This window comes from Neovison vison, chromosome 6, assembly GCF_020171115.1.
Source record: "Neovison vison isolate M4711 chromosome 6, ASM_NN_V1, whole genome shotgun sequence".
NCBI classification, from domain to species: Eukaryota; Metazoa; Chordata; class Mammalia; order Carnivora; family Mustelidae; genus Neogale; species Neogale vison.
This window is the reverse complement of record NC_058096.1, coordinates 127,597,221-127,621,416: the sequence shown is the minus strand read 5'-3', so window position 1 is coordinate 127,621,416 and position 24,196 is coordinate 127,597,221. Positions and strand designations below refer to the sequence as shown.

Here is a 24,196-nt window from a genome sequence, read left to right as displayed (position 1 = left end):
AAAGAAAGAAATCTTAAATATCAGAAAAATCATCAATAATACACAGTTACCTGGCAGTTTAGCTTGTTATCTTTTCATTTTTCAGTGCAAATTTCTCTGCCATTTAGATAGAGGAGAAAAATAAGACTATGAAACTATACCTTCATGTAGTGTTTAAAGATGTCTGCAGCTGCATGCATGTCAACAATATCATAAATGATAAGTTTGCTGAAGGCAGCAAGTAGATTCCTTCTTTTATGTAAGGCTTCAATTTTATTAGCTTCATCTTCTTCATCACCCTCTACCACAGAAAATAAATTGGTTATGAACTTTGGCCCTTTACCAAGGTAAAACAATGTAGACAATCTGTATAATTAAATACCAACTTATAACTTTATAAATAATATAATTCAGTTTTAGGTAAGATAAATACTGTTAATGACACTGGTTACTTTAGGGTGCTATATTTTGTCATATGCTTATTAAATGTTTAGTAGTTACCAAGGTTCCCACCTTTAGGAAACTGTCATAGCAAAGACTGGGTAAGATAAGCAAATCATACATAAATTTTTTTATGATATTTCTGTCATAATACTTTTGTCTGTTTACCTTAAAAATGCCATCTCTTCTCATTTCAATATTTTTTACATCCTATTAGCTATATTTCAACAGAGAAGAAATTTCTGGAAATTTTTAAGACATAGGGAAAAGCCTTCTTTTAGAAAGAAATATATAGGGAGAAAAGGAAATATATGGAGATGTTAGGTTTCAGTGCTTGTCTTAAAAATGGTAACATTATCAGCATTAAATATATTTTGCAAACTGTTTATGCTCATATACATTTTTTTTTTTTTAATGTAGGCTCCATGCCCTGTGTGGAGTCCAACATGGGGCTTTAACTCATGATCCTGAGATCAAGACCTAAGCTGAAATCAAGAGCCAGACACTTAACTGACTTGAGTCACCCAGGCACCTCTACATATACACAATTCTTAAAACAAAGCTGCTGTTGAATACTTTCAGAACAATTAGTATTTCTTCCTCAAGTTTTTAATTCTCAGGCTCCACCGGCTTGTCTTTTTTTTTAATCCTAGAAAAAATTTCTTCACAAGGCTCCAGATGTTGACACATTTGTTTTAGGCTCTGTACTGACTCTCTCAGGTTTTTGCCTGCCCTTAGTAAGGAAGTATTCTTTCTTTCCACATATATATATGTGTGTATATCTATCTATATGTATACACACACACGTTTTATATTTATTTATATATATTATATATAATATATACACACATACACATATGTGTATGTGTGTGTATATATATATATATATATATATATTTTTTTTTTTTAATGAAAGAACTTACTCAACTGCTCTCTTCCCTTTTTGCTAACTGATCCTGCTGTGAAGCACCAATGCTTTGAGAAGATGGAAATCTTTTTGCTTAAGAGAAATAGTAAGTAAATTTTATCTCCTGGGATTAAAATGGACGCTAAACAGAGACTTTATTTTACAATTTAGTATTTTCTAAAATGTTCTGTTAAGTAAAAAAAAAAACCGCTTTAATAGCACCAAAAAGATCCACAGATCAGATATGCTACAGACCTTAAATCATCTATTTCACAAATAACCTATCACTTATTACAATTATTGATATTGGTCTAATTATGTTACACATTATCATTATGCAGGCTGAGCACAATTTCGCATGGTCAGGGTTTTTTTTTAAAGATTTTATTTATTTATTTGAGAGAGAGAGACAAAGACAGCAACAGAGATAGTGAGAGAGAGCACAATAGAGAAGGAGAGGGAGAAGTAGGTTCCCTGTACAGGCTTGATCCCAAACTGAGTGGAGGGCAGAGGCTTAACTGACTGAGCCACTGAGGCACCCCAACTGGTAAGGTTTGCTAACAGTCTTTTAACACTTAGTATCTTATAGTATAACACTTTGTTAATGTAAGTAATACATGATGACAATTCAGGAATAGAAAGGAACTTGGGGCTTTCCTTTAGAAAAATTGTGAACCTGGACATAGTTCAATTAGAAACACATCCATCCTACATATACCTTTTATACATGTGGGAAATGACAAATGTACACATGTACACAATTATTTATGATAGCAAAATTTATAACAGAAGATTGGTAATGAGCCAAACATTAGTAGGAGATGGATAATATAAAATGAGCTATAAACAATGAAATACTTTGCATCTGTTGGCAAAGAATAAAGAAACTCTATATGTAGTGCTAAGGAAAGACCTCTATGGTATTATTCTAAAGGACGGAGATGTCACTGTGCACATTTTTCTTCTTGTTGTTTTCTGAACTACATGAATATATTAATTCTTTTTATTTTTATTTTGAGAGAGAGAGAGCACGTGAAAGTGGGAGGAGGGACAGCTGGGAGAGAGAATCTTAAGCGGACTCCAGCATGGAGTCCAACGTGCTGCTCGATCTCACGACCCTGGGATCATGACCAGAGCCAAAATCAAGAGTCAGACACTTAGCCAACTGAGTACCCAGGTACTTCATAACTGTTTTTAAAAATCCTACTACTTTTTAGGACTGAATTTGAATTATTTCCTAATATATTTTGGGGTTGGTAAATAAAAGATCAACACTGGGGCGCCTGTGTGGCTCAGTTAATTAATCATCTGCCTTCAGCTCAAGTCATGATTCCAGGATCCTCGGACTTAGCCCTGTTTCGGACTCTCTGCTAAGTGGGGAGCGTGCTTCTCCCTCTTTTTCCCTCTACATCCTCTGCCCCATTCATGCTCTCTCTCTTTCTCCCTCTCAAATAAATACATAAAGTCTTAAAAAAGAATAAAAAACATCAATATTGACAAGATAGTAGCTACAAATACCCATGCTCTGGTTCTCCTCGTCTTGGTCAATGAAAACATGATCCATCACAAAACTGAGGAGTTCAGATTGGAGTCCAGTATCTGGATTAAACACCAAAGGCTGAAGGCCTTCCCTGCCACCTGTCATTAACTGGTGGCTAAATATCATCAGAAGATCACAGAGTAACATGAATGCCTGCAATGCAGAGGGAATTCATCAGTAATATATAACCACAGTTACGGATCAATGTTAATGAAAACATACTAAATTAAATGTACTTTAATAACAATATCATGACACAAATGGAGTGTTTAAATTTAAATTATTTAGTTTTAATTTCCAAACTTAATGAAATTACTTTTTCTCATTAACTAGTCCCATTTAAGACTTTTTCCCCCTAAATATAATCTTTTTCTTTTACTTGGCCGTATTAACCCAAAACAATTAAGAGATTTTGACTTAACTTAAAAAAAAAAAAGACTTAAGGCCGACTCTGGAAATATGAAATTAGTATAATAAATTATGACAGAGGTTAGAAATCAACTATATACTGCTTATCTTAACACAAACTGTATTATCCAACAAATTACAATGCAATACTCTAAACCTTAAAGCTACTATCTAGGATTCTTCTTTAAAATATCTAATGCAAAAAAAAAAAAAAAAAAAAAAAAAAAACCAAAACACAAAAAACCTCTAATAGATTTAAAATTGAATTTAAGACCATTCACATAAAAATCAGTATCTGAAAGCTTGCTAACAAATTTAATCACATAAGGGAACCTTCAATACATTTCCCTAAAGAGAAAGTATAATAGTTAATGTTGTCAAATTTGTCCGATTTAATGGATAGTATGAAATAATCCTGTGTCAGCAGTTTACTGTAACTGAATGATCTTGTTGTGGGATAACTGAGGCCTCTGGTAACCCAAAACAATTCACTTACCCCCTTCTAAATATTGATTTCTATGGGAAAACGTAATTTTGGTATGCATTTGGAGATGGCTATATACTTGGCTATCTACCTCCAGCAAGTATCATGGCAGTTCATGCTCTGACTACACAATAATAAATTACATAAATATATTTAGAAAGAGCCACTTGAAAAGGGGGGCATAAAGGGAATCCAGGGGGAAATATATATATTTTTTATAGAGGACACAGTTTTAAGTATCACCAGTGATTATGCAGAAACAATGAATTGGTTTGGTTTAATTTGGTTTAAATGTCCTGAGCCAGGTACTTTTAGACAGCACTGATAGGGTTCAGAAGGTTTAGTGAGTAAGGTTTAGGAAGACCATCTCTGTTCCCATTTTAAGTTAGGTGCTGATAATTTTAACAGACAACTGTGACAACCTACTTGTAAGAAGGGATAACAAAGAGTACTACAGTACTCTTTAAAAAGACTAACTAGATATTTTCTAGTCCAACATTATGATTATTAAAAAAAAAAAACCAGTATGGGAAAAAGGACTCTGTTTTATATAGGTACTTTTATATAGTACTAGTATATAGTACTTTTAGGTAAGTACCTAAATAAAGTACCTATTCCCAATAGAATAATAGAAATAAATAGTTTACAAAATCACCTCATGGAAATGGTACTGCCTTGGGCTATGCTGCCCCAACCCAAGGAGTGAGAATGGTCTGTTGAACCAATGTGCTATATCCACTTGTACCCCTACTATTCAGGGACAATGCAGGGATGCAAGGATTCCTTGCCCTAAGAAAACTGATTCTGCTACAAAAGGCTGCACTGGCTCCTCCCTAGGCATATCACCTGTGTGCATACTCCTAGGTCCCAGGATGGATGTTTGAGGGTATAACACTGACAAAGAGTCTGGACATATGGGCTGGAGTGTTTACACACGTGTGTGTGTAAAGTTCTTCCTGGTGTGATAAGAAGAGGCTGGACCACAGGCCAGCTCTCCAACCCTCCCAGTTTTAGGACAGAATTCTTAGGAATCAGGAATTATGGAACCAGATCATTATGCCAATGTAGATAAAAGACCTATAACAAGTTAGTTAGCTTGCTCTGTTATATTATATATTCAGATATCCGTACTTTTGTCCTACGTTCCATAAATGTTAAGGATTGATTTGTATGCTAAGAACTGCCATAAAAAATTAACTCAGAATCTCATTGTTCTTCAATGTATTTAGTAATTTTTTATTGAGAGCTCTTAACTGATAATTTCTTACCTGTTCCTTCACTGGAGTATTAACATTAGATAGGCACTGCTGGCAAACAGCCAAGAAGGATTTCACTGTTTTCCTCAATACCAACAAATCCTCCTGTAAGACACATTCAAATTTGTAAACATGAATTTAAATATCCTAGAACACTAATACAAAAGAAAAAAATAAATGGAAAATAGCCAATTGGCTTATTGTTAAGGAAATTCATAAAACCAAACTTATTTTTGAGAACCAAATTATATAGTTATTTCCTAGTTATCCTAATGGAAGGAGCAGCAAAACTGGTAATCCCAAACACTCAATTCTATTTAGCTATGGAATGCTCAGTATGATTTTCTCCAATATGTTTTCCTTTATAAATTTGGTTTACTTGGGTTGTTATTATTAATCTTCCTAAATAAATGCTTGTTGGTAATAAGGTGAGGGAGCACAGCAGCACACCGAAAAAGATCAATTTAGCAACAAATATGTACTGAATTTCTCCCATATTCTCAGCACTCTGTAAAATGTCAAGGGAAGAAAAATAATTTTAAGACTGTATCTGTGCCCTCAAAGAGTTAACATACTAGCAGGGAATTAGGCCAATCAGAGTAATCAAGTGTTCAAATTTTTTTGTATTAACTCTAACCGTAGCAGAGAGAGCTGAGCTGGAGGGACCTTCAGAACAGGATAGCCTTTTTAAAATTGAGTGAATAGGATTTAATTAGATGGCCACATAACATTCACTGTGAAACATCTGAAAAGTATAAAAGGAAATTTAAATTTATCAAGCACCTAAATGTGTCAGGTACTGGTTTGAGGGCATACTGCTACATAATTTAATATTTATATCGATCACAAGTAGTCATTATTAGCAAGGGTTTGAAACCAGGACTGTTCGACATCAGAGGTCATATTCTCACTAATGAGGAAGACACATGAAGATAATTCAGTATTACACTGATATTTAAGATAGTACTGAAGAGTAATCAAATTAGCAAAGGCTGACGATGTAGAAATCACTTTTAAAAAGTACTTTATTAAATTAAAGTTCTTGAAGCTACTTTTTTTTTTTTTTTTTAAAACAGATGACAACACTTATTCCTTTCTGGGATCTTCACATCCCAAATAAAGATAAACTTAAAAAATTGTGCACATTTCCTTTTACTAACACGAGTGTAGTATTTGGAAGAAAGAATAAGCTCGTTTTGTGCAGAACAGTAAAAACACTGTCTTGAAAACTTTATTGTTCCTGCAGATGAACATCTAATAACCAAAACTCAACATTCTTTGACCTTCTCTAATCTCAAAGATTCATTATACATTAGGGGAAATAGACTAGAGAACCAGGCAGCTGCAACAGAATGTAAGGAGTACTATGTGGGAAAGCTTAATCCAGAGTCAAAAGTAGTCACAGAAGAGTTCCCAAAAAGATAACATGTAAGCTGAGTTTTGAACTGCTAAAAATTACCTAGCTATAGGAACAGGTATCCCAGAGGGCACGAAATGTTCAAAAGCCTAATCGTGCTTTTGAGAGACTGCTATCTTTCTGCACCTGGGGCACAAATAGGGAGGAGAGAGCAGAGAGAAAGCTGAAAAGGAAAACAGGATACATTTCCATTTAAATGGAAGATCATTTAAAATTACATGTTAAATCATCTGGATATTAACCTAACGGCAATAAGGAACTACTGCAGAAGAATTTTTATCAGAAGAGTGCTAAAATTTTGTTTTCAAGAATCATATTCTAAGCAGATGGAGAATGATGTGGAATAGGGAGGGTAGTTAATGGTAAATATAATCTTCTACTGAATGCTTATTATGTACCCAGCACTGTGTTCTAAGGGCCATAAATTTAAATTTCACAATCATTGTATGAACTAAGTGTTAATATTCCTTTTCCACAGATGAGAAAACTGAACTTACACCCATACATTCTAAGTGATAGAGTAAGGATCCAAATATGGGGTTATCTGACTCTTCTGACTCGAAAGTCCATGTTCTTAATCATTATTCTATGTTTCCTTACATATAAACAAAGGTCACAGGAATAAATTTAGAATGAGGGCCTGAAAATAAAGTGTTGGCAATAAAGATGTGAAGAGACCGAAGAGAAATTAAAGCAGCAGGACAGACTGGGGGCTACTGATTCATCCCTAGGTTTTTAGGTAGTCACCTACTAGATGTATGATGGTGTAAGTCACTGAAATAGTTAACACATACAAGATGCTAACAACAGTTCAATTTTGAAGATGATGATCTGAGATCCCTGAAAAATATCCTACTGGAGATGTTTAGTAGGCAGTTCAATATAGGAGTTCAAAGCCCATGGGAAAAATTTTGAGTAGGAATAAATATCTGGGAATCCTCAGCATTTAGATGGCAACAGAAGAGTGGAAGTAAATGAGATTACTCAAGGAAGATATGCAGATAAGGGGGACAAAAGTATCTTGGGGAACACCAATATAGAATGGATGGCTAAGAAAGAAGAGCATGTGAAGATGTCTAAGAAATGGTCTGAGTAGGAATAAAAACCAGAAGAATACGGCTTCTTCTGGAAAGAAAACATTAAAAAATGTTAAGGAAAAAAATTTTAAAAATGGATGTAGTAATTGAACAATTCACAAATGTCACAAGAGAAAACACAAGCGAAAAAAAAATTAGGAAAAAAAAAAAAGAACCTATCCCATTTAAAGCAATGGTAAGGTTGTGAGTGACCATGGAGAGAACACTTTTAGTGGAATTAAAGGGCTCAATCAGACGGCAATGGGTTCAAAGGAAGAAAAAGAAGGCAACTCTCAAAAAAGTTTACCAAGAGTCAAAAAAATAGGATGACTGCTAGAGAGTCTTTTGAGATTGATGGAGGATTTTTTTTTTGGGGGGGTGGTGGTAGTGGTGGTCTCTTTTTGATCTTTTTATTCTTAAGATTTTATTTATCTGAGAGTGTGAGACAGAGTGAACATGAGCTGGGGGGTGGGCTGACGGAGAAGGAAGAATAGACTCCCCACTAAGCAGAGAGGCTGATGCCCCCTGATCCCAGGACCCCAGAATCATGATGGCAGATGCTTAACTGACTGAGTCTACCTGGGCACCCCTACTGATCTTTTTAACAGAAAATTTTTGAGAATTTTGATGAATGAATAATTGAACAAAAAACAAAGAGCAAGCCAGGCTACTGACCAGCAGTGTGACCTTAGAAAATTAATTTTATGTCTCAGGATTACAGTGTTTAAAAATCTATAACTGAATCTGAACTATGAGGTTCTATGGCATTCTGTGAGTCTCTTGTATTAACTCCTAGACACTCAGATGAGAACAGATAGGTGCTAACTGGTAAACCTTCTAAGTATTCAATGGATGAATGTTCACTGTTCCCTTGCTAGTACCTAGCATAGTGTTTGGCACATGGCAGGTGTTTAATTAATATTTACTGAATGAAATGCCAGTACAAATAATACAGATGATACTACAATTATAGGGTCAAATGTGTCATGTATTCATTTTATCAAACTATGAACGGAGTTTTAAAAAAATGACGCTAGGAGGTATTAATGATCCTTTATGTCCTTAAATTTCTCAGTTAGTGTGCAAAGAAGCAGTCTAGGGAACCAGCTTTCTTTGGAGTTGAGGCAAAGTATTCCTTTAAGGGTCAATCATAAAGCAGATAAAAAATGACAACTTGCCAATTCATTTGAAGAGCTATAAACTGAACACTGCAACTAAGTAAGCAACCTACTGATGACTAATCAGAACTATTTTAAGAAGAAACTGGAAACGGGAAGTAATCAATAAAATAGAAGCTAAAGGCCTTTAGCAGTAAAGTTTGGATTAGATTTGGATGCAACTTAAATATTATTTGAGTGTTCAAGAAAGTTAGTTCTATTGTAGTCAATTAGATTCCATTAAAAGAAATATAAATACCAAAAGATTTAGGTAAGTGGGCAGAGATACTATATATATATATATATTTTTAAAGATTTTATTTATTTATTTGACAGAGAGAAATCACAAGTAGATGGAGAGGCAGGCAGAGAGAGAGAGAGAGGGAAGCAGGCTCCCTGCTGAGCAGAGAGCCCGACGCGGGACTCAATCCCAGGACCCTGAGATCATGACCCGAGCCGAAGGCAGCGGCCTAACCCATTGAGCCACCCAGGCGCCCCTTGAGATACTATATATTTTAACTAATCTTACATGATAAATCCCTTTAAACAGCCGGGAACAGAATTTACGTTCTTGTGGATTTCAGAATACAGTACTTTTATTCACTCTACAATTTCCCACTTCATTTTGTGGGCATCTTACTATATTTCATTTGATTTAAATAGCTGGAATCATGATTCCCAAGACTGTGATTGTGCTCAAGTTAAGGGAGGCAGCCATTATTGGGATTCAGGGTAGTAAATACCTTCAGAAATTTTCTGGATGTTAAATCAAAATTTTAAAAGAGGTTTGGGGTTTGCAAGTTTAAAGATCCAGTATTAAGTTAAGCTTCATAGAGTGGGCTTTATTCTTAATGTCCTTTGAAAAACAGTAACAGATGATACTCAAAATGATAAAAAGAAATAAAAACATTTTTAACAGGGCCAATAACAAGAGCTTAGTTTAAACCACTAAAAGTTGGTACATTTACCTGAACTCCTTTAAAATGTAAACCATTGGCTATTTTAAAATTTGAGAAAACTTGTTATATTCTGTATATTCTGGAATGAAAACCTCTCCTGCTGTAATAGCTGTAGTAATTATGAAAAAAATTAAATATGCTTAACGTACATTGAATAAAAAGCAACATTTTTATAGGTAGCTTTTTTCTGGGCTAGAATTCAATTAAAATAAAGTTAACATTTGTACCAAGCACTACTCTAAGTTTTTTGTGAATTAACTAATCCTCATAACCGTGATGGGTAGTGATATTATTATCACTCTTCCATTTTTACATACAAAGAAATAGGCACAGAGACGTTAAATGCAGCCCCAAAGACCAAAGGAGTTTGCCTCTAGTCTGTGCTCTTAACCATTTTGCTATAATGACTCTTTTCTACAAAGTGAGAAAATTAATATGTTGAGGAAACAGACATTATGGAGATAAGAAATTTGAAACTCAAATTACTCAAATATATATATAAATAATATAAAATATAATAATATATTAAATATATATTAATATATTGTATTATATAAAATATAATATATTATAATATTAAAGTATAATAGTATAGGATATAAATAATATATATAATTTTGTTTATACACACACACACACACATATGTATATATATATATATATATATATAAACAAAAAAGCTAGTTAATCCACTGGACACAAGCCAAGAACAAGTATGCTGATTATCCAGAGTGCAATTTTAAGAAATTAGAATGTTTTGGGAGAACCTCTACAACTCTAAATACTTATTTTACTTACAAATCCCCTTTCTAGCCAGAGTACCTAAATTGTAGAGGTGAGAACTAAAGACACAGACTGAAAAAAAGAGTAATTTACTGTTCTCTCTTAGGCAAGTACAAGCTATATATGAACTAACTATATGGTACATCTTTTCAAATGCTTTTTCCTAAATGAAACCAGTGTTTTCTCTTCTTTTCAGAAAGCAGCTTGGCATCATGAACACTTTTCCCAGGTAGCTGTGGAAAGGAATTTCAATGGGTCAGGTGGTTAAGATTTTCCCAAGATTTAAGTTATAGTATCTTGGGGCTAGATTCTTTTGTATCCATTTTGGAAGTTGTTTCACTAGATTGGCCAAAGTTTTTTGGTTTTTCTGTTTTTGTTTTTCTTTCTGGTAGATCTACTGAAACCAAGAATTTCAAGGAATTAAGATGTTTTACAACTGGATGGCAAAATCTCACAATGAAAAACCCTGAATAAGGCTGGCATATAGATGGTGAATTTATCATATAAGCCACATAGAAGTTTTCTCAAAAGGCACAAAGGTTCAAAGCTGACTTACTCTAACAACTTGAGAAGAAAAACAGATCTTAAGTGTAAACTGCCCCTTAAGAACCAAGAATTTCAATATGACTATAATCAATGAAGAAAGGTCAGAGTTTAGTTCCTACACACACACACACACAAATATGTATCTAGTGTAGGTCTGAGATACAGCATGGCTGATTTTGTGCTCTATCTGTATTTTGGCGTGATGAGGTACGTCAAGTTGGTCATAACAGTCACTATTTTCCCCCTGTACCGCTGACTTCTCCTTTAACTTCATCTTTGTACATTTTTATTATGTATCACAGTATTACGTGTTTAGAGAAAGACCAAAATTTAGCTGTCCTTTTATCTACAACTATGAAATACCATTAAGATAATCACAGCCGGAGATTGAAGCCATAGAAAAACTATTAGTTCAACATTATCTGACAAATACACATTTTAAGAATGGGGAGGAAAAGAACAGAAAAGTTGTAAAATAAGGACCAAGACTAGGTCAAAGGTGTCAGAATATGAAAATAAAGCCTGTGATGAATTAGTAATCAATTTTCATGATAAAGAAAGAGCACAAAACTAGTTACCCAGAACAGAGAAATAGAATTACTGACAAAGTCTGGTAACAAGAGCAGGCAGCTACCTTGTGAGGCCAGGGATTAGCAAACTTTTTGTGTAAAGGGTCAGACAGTAATATTTTAGGCTTCATGGGTCATACAGTCTCTGTCCCAACTACTTGTCACTGTATAAAAGAACCCTAGATAGTACATAAATGAATGAGCATGGCTGTTTCATTAATACTGTATTATAAAAACAGAGGTCAGGCCAAATTTGGCTCATGGGCTATACTGGGCTATACAGCTCTTTGGAGCATAAGCTGTGTTATTTTACCTGTTTTCAGCACTGTTACTAACATGTAATGGGGCTCATTACATTATTTTTCAGCCCAACTAAGTCACTGTCCACATTAAATATGATAAAAACAAATGGAACTAAATTCATTTACTTGGGACACATCAGTGAGCAAAAGACGTAGTAAAAATCATCACCACTGTGATGGGGTAAACCCTATGTAGTACCTTTAATATTGCTTTCTTGTATGAATTGCTGCTACTAGCTTCTCTTTTGGGGATGGGGAGAGGGTGTGCCACTTTTGTGAATACACATTAAAATAAGTACTGAATATTTAAACCCCAAATGTAATACCTAGTTTTCAGTTGTTGCTTTGAGTTTGAATCCCCACCTGCTGACTCATGCCTTTGCCTCAGACTAAATCTACTTATTATCCAGGAACCCTTAAGCTGCCCACTAAGTTCCAAAGCATCTGACTTATTTCCTACAGTGTACAAAGATGAAGGAAGCTAGAGGAGTCGTCAGAGGGGCAGGGGAAAAGTAATGCGTGTTAGGACCAAACTGAGACCTGAATTCCCCAACTATTCCAAGATACAGATGGAGAACAAAAATCTACCAGGCTCTTTCTCAAACCTACACTAGCTACGGAGCATGTTTACATACTCCCACAGCCTTAGATAACAATTCATTTAGTATCAAATTCTTGGTTTGGAAAGGGAAGATTAGGAAAGCACAGACTAGGACTGCAATTTAATGCTATCAAAACAACAGTTGTGGCCTGCTAAAACATTTCCTTCAATTCAATCTTCTTCAAAACCTTATCTAACAGTAAATATCACATATACATTAGGAAACTGAAGTTCTTCCAAAGAAGCAGTAACTTGCTTATCTTTGCCATTCGTGGTAAAAAACGGCAACAAAATCTGAACTTAGATTTAACTCCAAAGATCATGCTCCAACACAAAAAATGTTGGAAATACACTCTATTTATTAGCAAGGAGCTTCTTATATTTATAAACTGGGTCTGTAAGAAGATTTCATTTAACAAATACCTAGTGATTTTTAGAACAGCTGCTGGAAAACATTTTTTAAACAAAAAACCTACTTTAGGAAGGAAAAAAGCATTATGATATCAGAGAATATTAAGTACAATATGGACCACCCATTTCCTATTTAAATAAATGGACAAGAAAGTAAACTTTTATCATTAATTATGGTGAGGCAAGTCTCCAATTTCTGTATTAGAAAGTGGGAAGTGTTATGTTTGTTTAAATACTCTTACTGTTGCTTTAGACCTCTGATAAGCTCAGTTTAAACACACTCTTAAATTATAATAATTGTTCCTTAGAATAGATTTTCTCAGTCCTGGCTTATTTTTTATATCATAAAGTATTAAATATGTTAAGGAGTTTCAGTGAGTCCTTTAAAGACCACTATCCCTGGGTAAGTAAAAACAACATCCGAATAGGCTAGTAAAGCTGAAGAAGCCATATTCTGTCGTTCCCAACCAGACAGCAATTTTAAAAATTGGAATCCTAGGAATAGAGTTGCAAACAACATGCAATTCTTTTTTTTTAAAAGATTTTATTTATTTATTTGACAGAGAGAGAGAGAGAGAGAGATATCACAAGTAGGCAGAGCAAGAGGGGGAAATAGGCTCCCTGCTGAGCAGAGAGACCTATGTGAGTGCCTGATGTGGGGCTTGATGCCAGGATCAAGACCTGAGTTGAAGGCAGAGGCTTAACCCACTGAGCCACCCAGGCGCCCCACAACATGCAATTCTTAATGACTCATGACTTCGAAGTTCTTTTCTAAATTGAACATATTTAACTTTTGGTTTTCAGAGGTTTTTAGAATGTTAGAATTAGATAAAATTTTGGAGAAGCTTAGAATTTGGTATAAACAGCTACCTACTTCAGTACTGCAGATTTTTTTTTTTTTTTTAAGGAACATTCTGAGGCCTGAACAAGAAATGGATTTAAACAAGACCTGGCTCTTTCTCCCCTAACTTTCCTAGACCAACCAATCAGGCACTTGAGATAGGACATAGTATTAACAGAAACACAACTATCAAAGAATAACTCTGAAGTCATGAACAATCAAAAGGAAGGACTTTAATTTAACTACATAGTTACTCAGGATAGAATTCTCAGGAAATAAAAGGTAGGGGGAAACATTCAAGAAGGAAAGATAAAGTAAAATCGTTATACACTACTAAAAATTTGTTCTTGGAGGAAAGCTATTATTTCCTGCTCTTGGCACTACTCCCTTCCCCTACAAAGCAGTTAAATTTGCAGATGGAGAGGTACTATCTGCATTTTGTTATTACAGTAATTTGGGGCAAGGTCCCAAGTGAGCTATCTCTCTTATTCACTGTTACTCTAAAGGACTGGGGAGGGAAAAGAAACAGGTGTAGAAAGCAGCCTGTAGACTTTTACACATTTGAGTCTATTTCTAGTACACTTCTAAAAATGTACGTTTTTATGAAGAATAGTAAGGTTATGCATATCTCTTCACTGGGCTTGGCCACCATTAGTCCCATCTTCACTGTAACTCTTCCTTTCCTCAGTCTTTTTGTAAGTAAACAAGCTGGAATTTTCAGAGGAGACCCTTTAGTCAAGACAGTAATGGAGGAATAAATTTTGCAGCTAAATACCTCAATAATAATTGAGGTATTTGTATGAGGTACTTGTATGAATTGCACCCAAGGGATGTTGATTTTAACTTAGAAGACTAGGAATAGGGCCAGGGTCCAGAAGGCAGAGATGCTTGCCCCAGGTCCTCCCTACTGCTATCTACAATAGGAACATGCAGGGTAAGGCAGAGAGCTACAAATTTAAGATTATAGACAGTAGGACAGCTCCTCCCAGGAGGAAAAAAAATATTGAGGATAAATTCTAGCTCCCCAGGCCAAAAACGGCAATAGGGGCATTATATTAGCTCTAACTCTTATTTACCTGGCTCTTTAAATGTCTTTGTATATGTCCAGAAGGAGCTGAAGGAAGAGGATGTTTTCTGTTAGAGAAGAGAAACTGAAGGCTGCTTCTATAGGACCAGCACTAGGGGGCACCGGAGCAAAGTATACTGAGCATGACCTGTGTGACTGCCAAAGAGCTTCAACTCTGGAAATTAGGGGGAACAGAGGAAATACCCATTGGTAAAACCCAATGCACTTCCAATTCAAATAAAGATCTAATCCTGTTCTTGATATAATCTTTTCATATATTTCATTTTATGAAAGTTTTCATTGTTGTGTTAAATTATAACTTGAATTTAAACCAAATATAACTACCATTCATAACTTTTTGAATGACAGTGTTCATGACAACAGAGAAGAAAAATAAATTTTAGAAAGTACTCTCTAAAAGCAATTTGGCAATATATATCAAGACTCAAAAGTATGTACCATCTTTGAACCAGCACTTCCATTGCTAAGAATATAACATGAGATGAAACAATGTAAAACAGAACAAGCTTTTGCACCCAAATGCCCAAGATGGCATTAATTTTATTTATTAACATGTTTAAACAACCTAAATATCCAAGAGATAAGATTGGTAAAAGAAATTATGGTATATTTATACAATGGACTATCATGCATACATTAAAAATACTATCTACAAACAGGTCTTAGTAACTGAAGGACATGTTGATTGAAGATGAGACACAAAATTTTGTAAACTGTAAATATATTGTGATGAGACTGAAGTGAGTTAGAAAAAGTACTGCAAGAAAATACACCAGAATGTTAACAGTGGTTAATCCACAGGTGGTAAGATTCAGAAATTTTATTTATATATTTTTTACAATGAACAAGTCCTCAAGTAAGAGAGCCTGAATTTATGAAAACCAATCTATTTATATTTTATACCCAAAACTAATAAGTATAATTTATTAATTAAAAATGTAAGTGACCTCCTCACAGATTTAAATGAGTTTCTATAAATATAATAGTGAGTAGAGAAAAAGTGGTTAGCTGTCTAATTCCTCACTAGCAAAATGGTTCATTTCATATTAACATATTAATTGCTCAACAACAAAAATAAAAAATAATTCATGTAAGAACACTTTCAAGTTGTCTCTAAATGCTGAACATTACTCATGTTAAATATATAGACTCCAGGAGGCTATTATATTAAATTTAATTTTCAGAAAACAAAAGGAAAAAAAAGATAGAGTGTATTACCAAAGTACTCTATATACTTCAACTGTAACTCACTGGCATTACAAACTGAGGTATTTAAGAAATCACAGTAACTTCTCATTAAATGTATCCCATTGGGGATACCAAATGATGAAAAAACCTGGCTTGTGATATAACTTACATAATTTGTCAGTATACAACTGATTAACAGACATTGTTAGCTTGTATTCAGCAAGGAGTCAACCAATGTGCCTTTAGGAATTTTGTTTAAAAACAACAACAAAACTCTCTAGAACTAGCTGTATTAAAAGCTTAACAATGGAAGAATTCAGAAAGTGTTAACAGAAAAACTAGACTGAGATTCAAAAGACTAGTGCTCTTAAGTTTCAGATCTTAATCATATTCCAATGTTTCTAAGTATCAGATTCCTTTTCTGTACAATGGGATTATCATAACACCCACTTTATAGAATTATTAGGAAGCTTTAATTAAGTTAAAGCATTTAATTAAAGTGATTTACAAAATGTAAAATATTAACAAGTTAATATTAACAACAATGTCCCCTTCTAGGCCTTATCTAAAACAAACATCATATCACTCCCAAATTTCCTTATAGTTTCAATATCACATTTATAAACAACAGAATAATACTGCTACATCAAATAAGATACAGGACACACTAGGCTTTTTTCTAATGTTCATCCAAGCTCAACAACTCTGAGTTATATGTGATAAGTCAAAACCTAAGAGTAGGATGGGAGAATCAAGTTATTTTTGAAATTTTTGTGATGAAATTATTATCACTGTTAGATATCATCATCAATAAAAACACCCCCTCAGACAGTATCAAAAGGTATAAAGCAAAAATGAATTTCTCTCCTTCTTATGCTTGCTCCCGAAGAATTTCTTTCCCAGAGTTAACCTACTGTTAAGATTCTCATGTATCTATCCACATACATGCAGTTATAGCAGTTATTAACCTTAGCAGATTAAAGAATTTTAGAGGAAGAAATGATTGGTCCAATACAACTTTCAATTTTAGAAATAAGTAAGTGGGTATTTTAATTGTTATTAATATCTGGAATATATTTCACAATAGATAAAATGATTTGACATACCTTATCTGTTTTAAAATTATTCAAGTGACTTGCCTTAAGGTTATTTATACAAAAAGCTAATGATGTGGCTGGAACTACAGTTAGGAAGTTTATATCTTATCAGGGGGGATAGGAATAATATAGATTAAATGCATACAAAGCTTATGTATATAGATCTTAAATTTTCAAAGATATCCTGTATCACGTAAGGGATCAGAAAGTTTGGCAATTACTGATCTAGTAATTCTTTTTTTTTTTTAATCAAGAAAACATTTTATTTATTTATTTATTTAAAATGTTTAATTATATATATATATATATATTTTCCAATTTATTTATTTTCAGAAAAACATTATTCATTATTTTTTTCACCACACCCAGTGCTCCATGCAAGCCGTGCCCTCTATAATACCCACCACCTGGTACCCCAACCTCCCACCCCCCCCACTTCAAACCCCTCAGATTGTTTTTCAGACACAAAATGATCTAGTAATTCTTATACAGAGAGTCATTAAAATAAATGTTTTAAAAGGAGAAACCTTAGCAATGAGAGATTAATCTTTTTAAAGTTTGCTGGAGTCTTACAGATTCATGCTTTTCAAGATTATCACTTAGAGAACCACTTTTCAATGACAGATATAACTAGCACATGATATTATTGAACATACTTTGGTTAAAAAAAATTACCAACAACTTCAAAATGAGAAGTAATAATTTGAGAGACACTTTAGTAAGAAGAATTTCACATATGATATAAACGCACACAAAACTTTATACAAACAAACTGAATAAGAGGGCACTTAAAAGATGCTGCATTTTCTGGCATAAAGAAGATCAGTGTTAACCACAAAAGCTGCACTGCACTGCCAGTGTGGCAAGGACAACTATGAAATCTGTATTATGAGAAATGATAAAAAAATGAAGGTATCTTTTATTAGAAGAGTCAGACCAAAATTAAACAGAAAGCTAAGAAATTTCAAAATAATTCTACTATAAGAGGGCTAAAAACATAGAAAATATTCAAAGAAGTGGATTCAAGAATAGAGATACTCCAATTATGGAATATAATTGCAAAAAACAAAATTAAAATTAAATTTAATTGAGGAATTAACCATTAATTATGCTAATTTGGGGGGTATGTATATATTCCAAATTTAATAAATGCAAGAATCAATATTCAGCCAAAAAACAAACAGCTCAGATAATCTAAATGATCTCAGAAAAAAAAAGGAATAGCAAAATCAACCAGATGAAAAAATCAAAATAAAGGTAATTATGTGTAATATATAAACTCTTGCTATCAAACTTTAACTTCTATATATTCAATATCCTTTAATTTTACCATATTAAGGAACATTTCAAAAACGCAAAACTGTAATAAACTTTAAAGTGACTTTAGTTACTAATAAAAGGTGAACTTTGATTTTTGCGTTTCAAGACTAAAACTGTCAATAGAATATAAAAACCAGGAGGCTAACCAATACATTACTGTTGCTCTAACTGAAAATAAAAACCGCAAATACTTTCTAAAGGCAGAGAAATCCTCAAATTATTAATCAGCAAAGAAAGAATGCTCCATATCATGCTGTTGGTTCTATACTGTATTAACCTTTACTGGTTAAACAGCCTCTGTTTTGTTAAGATGAGGATATGTAAACATTGTGAGACACCATCAATACAGAATATTTTAAATCAAAATCTTTACTTGCTTTTTAAATTTTTTAATGGACCACTGAAGTAGTATGAATTTAGAGTGGAAACCTACATGAAAGCCTGCTCATGGTTATAAACTTCTACAAAAGATCTATTTTACTCCTTTATTCAAAGACAAATTTTAAGACAGGCTATTTCCCTTATATTCCTCCATAAATGGAGCTGTTGTAGGTTTATTTCTAATTTATCCTTGTGATGGAAGTAGAACTTTAGTATCCCAACTTAGAGATATGCTACCTACAAGATATTCCACCCCTGAAGGGCCTTGGAAGATATCCTCAAGGATAGTAGGCTTTGGGCTCCGCTTCACTCTCTTGGATCCTAGTTTCATTTAATCTTTGATTTGTATTTTCCTTTTTGTTTCGAATGGTTATGGATAGATTAAAATTTTAAAAAATTATCTAACAATTTGTTTTTAACGAGAGCGTTATTCAGTTTGGGCCCCAAGGCGCCATAATTCGTCAAGAGCTACACAGCATTACCTTCAATGTTATTCTCTTTTTAATAGCATGTCACCTGCTAGAGATCCTGTGATTTCTACTACAGTTATTTCTTTAAGACTTTTAACTTTGTGTATCTATACAACTCTGTATCTATTGCTTGAAGAACTGGTTATTTTTCAGAGAGGTAAAATATATTTATTCATAGGATAAAGCAAGAGTTGATAACAATAATTACTATATATTTCATTAAATTATCATTTATTAAAATAACTGGTAACAATAAATTGTTAAATACTGATTTAAGCAAGATTATTTATTTTAGTCATAACTCTTCTGCCTTCAGAAACTCTTACTTACTTTGGAAGGAGAACCATCAGTAATTTTCACCAACTGCCAAAGAATCGAGTAATGGGAACACTGCAGTGCCTGTACGACTATCTGTATCAAATAAAAAAATTCAAACAAATGAGACATAATTTATGTTTGCATAGTATTAAGAGAACAATGTTTATCATAGTTTTTTCTTATAATATGGTTTTAAGTCCAAATTTTTGTAGAATAAGAATGTGTAAAGTAATACTTGGTTAAAAAAAAGATAAAACAACCTATCAGTCTAGAGAATTAAGATATAATGTATGTTGATAAATATGGACCCAAATAACACTGCTTTAAATCTCTGCATAAAAATGTTAAAATATTTTGCTTATATTTTTAAAGGGAAATTAAAACCACATTGAGATATCACCTTACACCAGTTAGAATGGCCAAAATTAACAAGACAGGAAACAACATGTGTTGGAGGGGATGTGGAGAAAGGGGAACCCTCTTAAATTGTTGGTGGGAATGCAGGTTGGTGCAACCTCTTTGGAGAACAGTGTGGAGATTCCTCAAGAAATTAAAAACAGAACTTCCCTATGACCCTGCAATTGCAGTCCTGGGTATCTACCCCAAAGATATAGATGTAGTGAAAAGAAGGGCCATCTGTACCCCAATGTTTATAGCAGCAATGGCCATGGTCGCCAAACTGTGGAATGAACCAAGATGCCCTTCAATGGATGAATGGATAAGGAAGATGTGGTCCATATACACTATGGAGTATTATGCCTCCATCAGAAAGGATGAATACCCAACTTTTGTAGCAACATGGATGGGGCTGGAAGAGATTATGCTGAGTGAAGTAAGTCAAGCAGAGGGAGTCAATTATCATATGGTTTCACTTATTTGTGGAGCATAACAAATAGCATGGAGGACATGGGGAGTTAGAGAGGAGAAGGGAGTTGGGGGAAATTGGAAGGGGAGGTGAACCATGAGAGACTATAGACTCTGAAAAACAATCTGAGGGGTTTGAAGTGGCGGGGGTGGGTGGGAGGTTGGGGTACCAGGTGGCGGGTATTACAGAGGGCATGGATTGCATGGAGCACTGGGTGTGGTGGAAAAATAATGAATACTGTTATGCAGAAAATAAATTTAATTTAAAAAAAAATAAAGGGAGATTGAAGAAATCATTTTTATCCAGATTTTATAATTAAATGATTATTATTTTAAAGCATTTTTACTATGAAATGGAACATTTATACAGAAATGTGCATAAGACATTTGATAAATTAATATAAAGAAAAATACCTTTGTAACCACCACATCCAAATCAAGAAAGAGAACACTGCTAGCACTTCTCCCAATAAAGTGTCTTTTTTTCCCTCTAATGGTAACAGTAATTTTAACTTATCAGTCAGTCACTATATTTTAACTACCTAAGTATGCATTTCTAAATACTGAATTTATTACACCTGGTTGCGAACATTACATAAATGGATCATGCAATATGAATTACTTTGAATATGACTTCTTTAAACATTTATAGTTAAGATTTATATATACTGTGGCATGTAGCTGTAGTTCATTATTTTTCAGTCTTGAACTATATTTAGAATATCCTCTTTATTCATTCTGTTGTTGATTAGCTTTTATAATGTTTCTGGTTTTAGGCTGTTATGAAAAATGCTGCCACAAACTTTCTTATATATGTCTCCTGGTGTCCATGCATGCATTTGTCTAGCTCAGAGGTTCTTGGAAGTTTTGTTTTCAGGACCTCTCTCTTAAAAATTACTAAAATATTACTCTCAAAAAAACTAAATTATTTATTTAACAGATTTATATTAGAAATTAAAATATTTCAAATATGTATTAATTCATTTAAAAATTAAAATAATTGTATAATAAAGAATTTATATTTTTGAAAAAGAACTAAATCTTCTCAAATGGAAAACATTTAATGGGAAGAATGATAGTTTTACATGTTTATAAATCTCTACTGTCTGACTTAATAAAAAACAGGTTTCAAATGTGCCTCTGCATTTTATTAAAATATGCTGTTTTGATTGAAGTATATGAAGAAATCCAGTGTCGCTGATTAGCTGGAAAAGGAAGGTATATTTTAACAGTCTTTGCAGGTAAATGTGGATATTCTTTAACACTACACCAATAATACAATGTACATTTGTGAGAGAATGAGAATGAAAAAAGCAAGTAACATCTTCCTCTTCTTATGAAAATAGCCTGACTTTATAGTGTGCCCTGGAAAACACCAGGGCTCTCCAAACTATACTCTGAGGGTCACTGCTCTAGGAACAGAATTGCTGGATTACACAGTACGTATATGTTTAACTTTATGGATTTATTTACTTATTTATTTATTAAAGATTTTACTCATTCACTTGAGAGACAAGAGACAGAAAGAGAGAGAGAAAGCATGAGCAGGGGGAAGAGGGAGAGGAAGAAGCAAACTGCCTGATGAGGCAGGAGCGTAATGTGGTGCTCAAGCCCAGGACCCAGACATGACTTAAGCCGAAAGCAGATTATTAACCATCTGAGCCACTCAGGCATCCCCAAGAGCACTATTTTAATGTAGTATTAAGTTACATTAACTTATATTTCTCTCTTACTAATGGAGACGGGCAGGTTTTCATTTTTTATTGGCACTAAATTCTTGTTTTGTGAAAATTTGTCCCTATTTTTCAGAGACAAAAATAACAGAATTCAGGAAAATAAAATTGATTAAGAATCATGGGGCACCTGGGTGGCTCAGTGAGTTAAGCCGCTGCCTTCGGCTCAGGTCATGATCTCAGCGTCCTGGGATTGAGACCCACATCGGGCTCTCCGCTTAGCGGGGAGCCTGCTTCCTCCTCTCTCTCTGCCTGCCTCTCTGTCTGCTTGTCACCTCTCTCTGTCAAATAAATAAATAAAATCTTTAAAAAAAAAAAAAAGAATCATAACTACAGGAGAATTTCATTTTGGATAAGGCCTTTACTACATTTTTGTTTCAATACATGTCTTTATTGTAATAAAGCATATCTAACAATATATTCCATTATTATCTTCCCCACTCGATAAAAAACTGTAAGAATAAATATACACAGACAATAAATCAAAAGAGAAATCAGTAAATAGAATACTGAAGGACGTAGTTAGAATTTTAGCTGATTTTACTTCAAGAATTTTAGGTTTCACATCACATAAGCAAATATATCTCCAATGCCCCTATTCCGCACTAAAAATAAATCATCAGAATTAGAAGAATGAGTAGTGCTACTTTTGATGCAACACCAGTGAGATGGTGTCAGGGTTTTATCAAACATAATAGTAATTAAATGACTGACTCAAGTCAGAATGCCAGAAACAAGACTACAGAAACACTGTCAAGTTATAAACTTTAATGCTAAAGAAATCACCTTACTATACTTAAAAGACACTCAGTATAGTACATGTACTAGTCCTGAGACAAATTTTGATAACCTCTAACTTAGAATATAAGGTACACATTGATAAGCTGGTATTTGTGGAAGGAAAAGAGAATATGAAAAAAAAATTTTTAGTTTGAAACAACCTGAAATTACTAAAAAAGTAATATACAAATTAACATTATCAATGAGAAATTAAGATATAGAAAAAAGTAATGTTGAAGAATTGCTTAATTTTAGTTACCATTCCTCCTAATCATCACAAATTTAATTTCCTTTCCTTATACATTTTTACTGACCTATATACTAGGGAATTATTCAAACTGTTCCAAAGTTTTGCAGAAGTTTGTAGAGGTGGTTATGTGGGAGGGAGACACTTGACCACTCCAATACATACTTCAAACACAGTATCCCCATTTTAATGTTTCATATACTAGTGTTCATCATGCATTTACTTTAAGGGATCCACTGCATTATTTTAAAATAAAAAGCTCACTTTTCACTGACTAGGAAGCATTTTGCCTTCTCTCAGGTATAATTATATAACAATATAGCTGATCACATTTCAAAAGAAAATTTAGAACCCTTCCTTCTTCTAGGCTTTACACATCAGTCATACTGATATTTTATCCTCCGTACTAAGCAATGGTATTCCAACTAGTCCAGAGGTCATTTATTCAGCAATTTCATCTTTCTGTAGTAGAGACAGATGAAACAAGGACAAACTAACTGAAAAAGCCAAAAGAGAACTGTTTTAACCAATGAGGACCACAGTCCTTCTGCCTTTCCTTGATTAATACCCTGACCCTAGAGAGGATCTTTGAATAATTACAGCAAGTACTGGGCTGATGACAAAGAATTTCTTCCAACCCTACCCCTCTGTCCTCCTGTTTCCCTTAGCTAACACTGTTCCTGAGAGGACACGGTAATGTGTACTGAACATTTCCAAGCAAAAGTAGTTAAGAAGCAGGAGTGCCTTTTCCATCTTCTATTCTCCTACCTGCCTGCAGGATATCAATGACCCAGGAGATCTTGGGTCCTTAAATAAGTCGGTGGTGCAGTGATATCCCTCTTCCCTTAACTGCACTTTATAGGCACCGGCATGAGAAAAAAATTTCTGTTGTGTTAAGTCACTGAAATATTGAGATTAATCTCTTATAGCAGTTAGCATTACCTTAATCAATATAAAAATGCTTAGTCCTTTCTCCTAATAATTACTTTTACCTATTTAAAAGAAACAGAGCTCTCTATCTTGGATTAATAGAT

The 24,196-nt window shown here is 33.8% G+C and overlaps 1 protein-coding gene across 4 annotated transcripts in view; it reads right to left on the bottom strand.

The window, feature by feature from the left end:
• Nucleotides 1-24,196, bottom strand: part of STAG1 (stromal antigen 1) — a 428,984-nt gene that overhangs the window by 31,065 nt on the left and 373,723 nt on the right. For all 4 annotated transcript variants that reach the window (XM_044252306.1, XM_044252305.1, XM_044252303.1 and 1 more), the window contains 4 exons: nucleotides 19,551-19,631; nucleotides 5,028-5,120; nucleotides 2,846-3,020; nucleotides 141-280 (listed from right to left, as the gene is read on the bottom strand). In XM_044252306.1, the coding sequence (XP_044108241.1) occupies nucleotides 141-280; nucleotides 2,846-3,020; nucleotides 5,028-5,120; nucleotides 19,551-19,631 (489 nt within the window). The remainder of the gene's footprint in view (nucleotides 1-140; nucleotides 281-2,845; nucleotides 3,021-5,027; nucleotides 5,121-19,550; nucleotides 19,632-24,196) is intronic.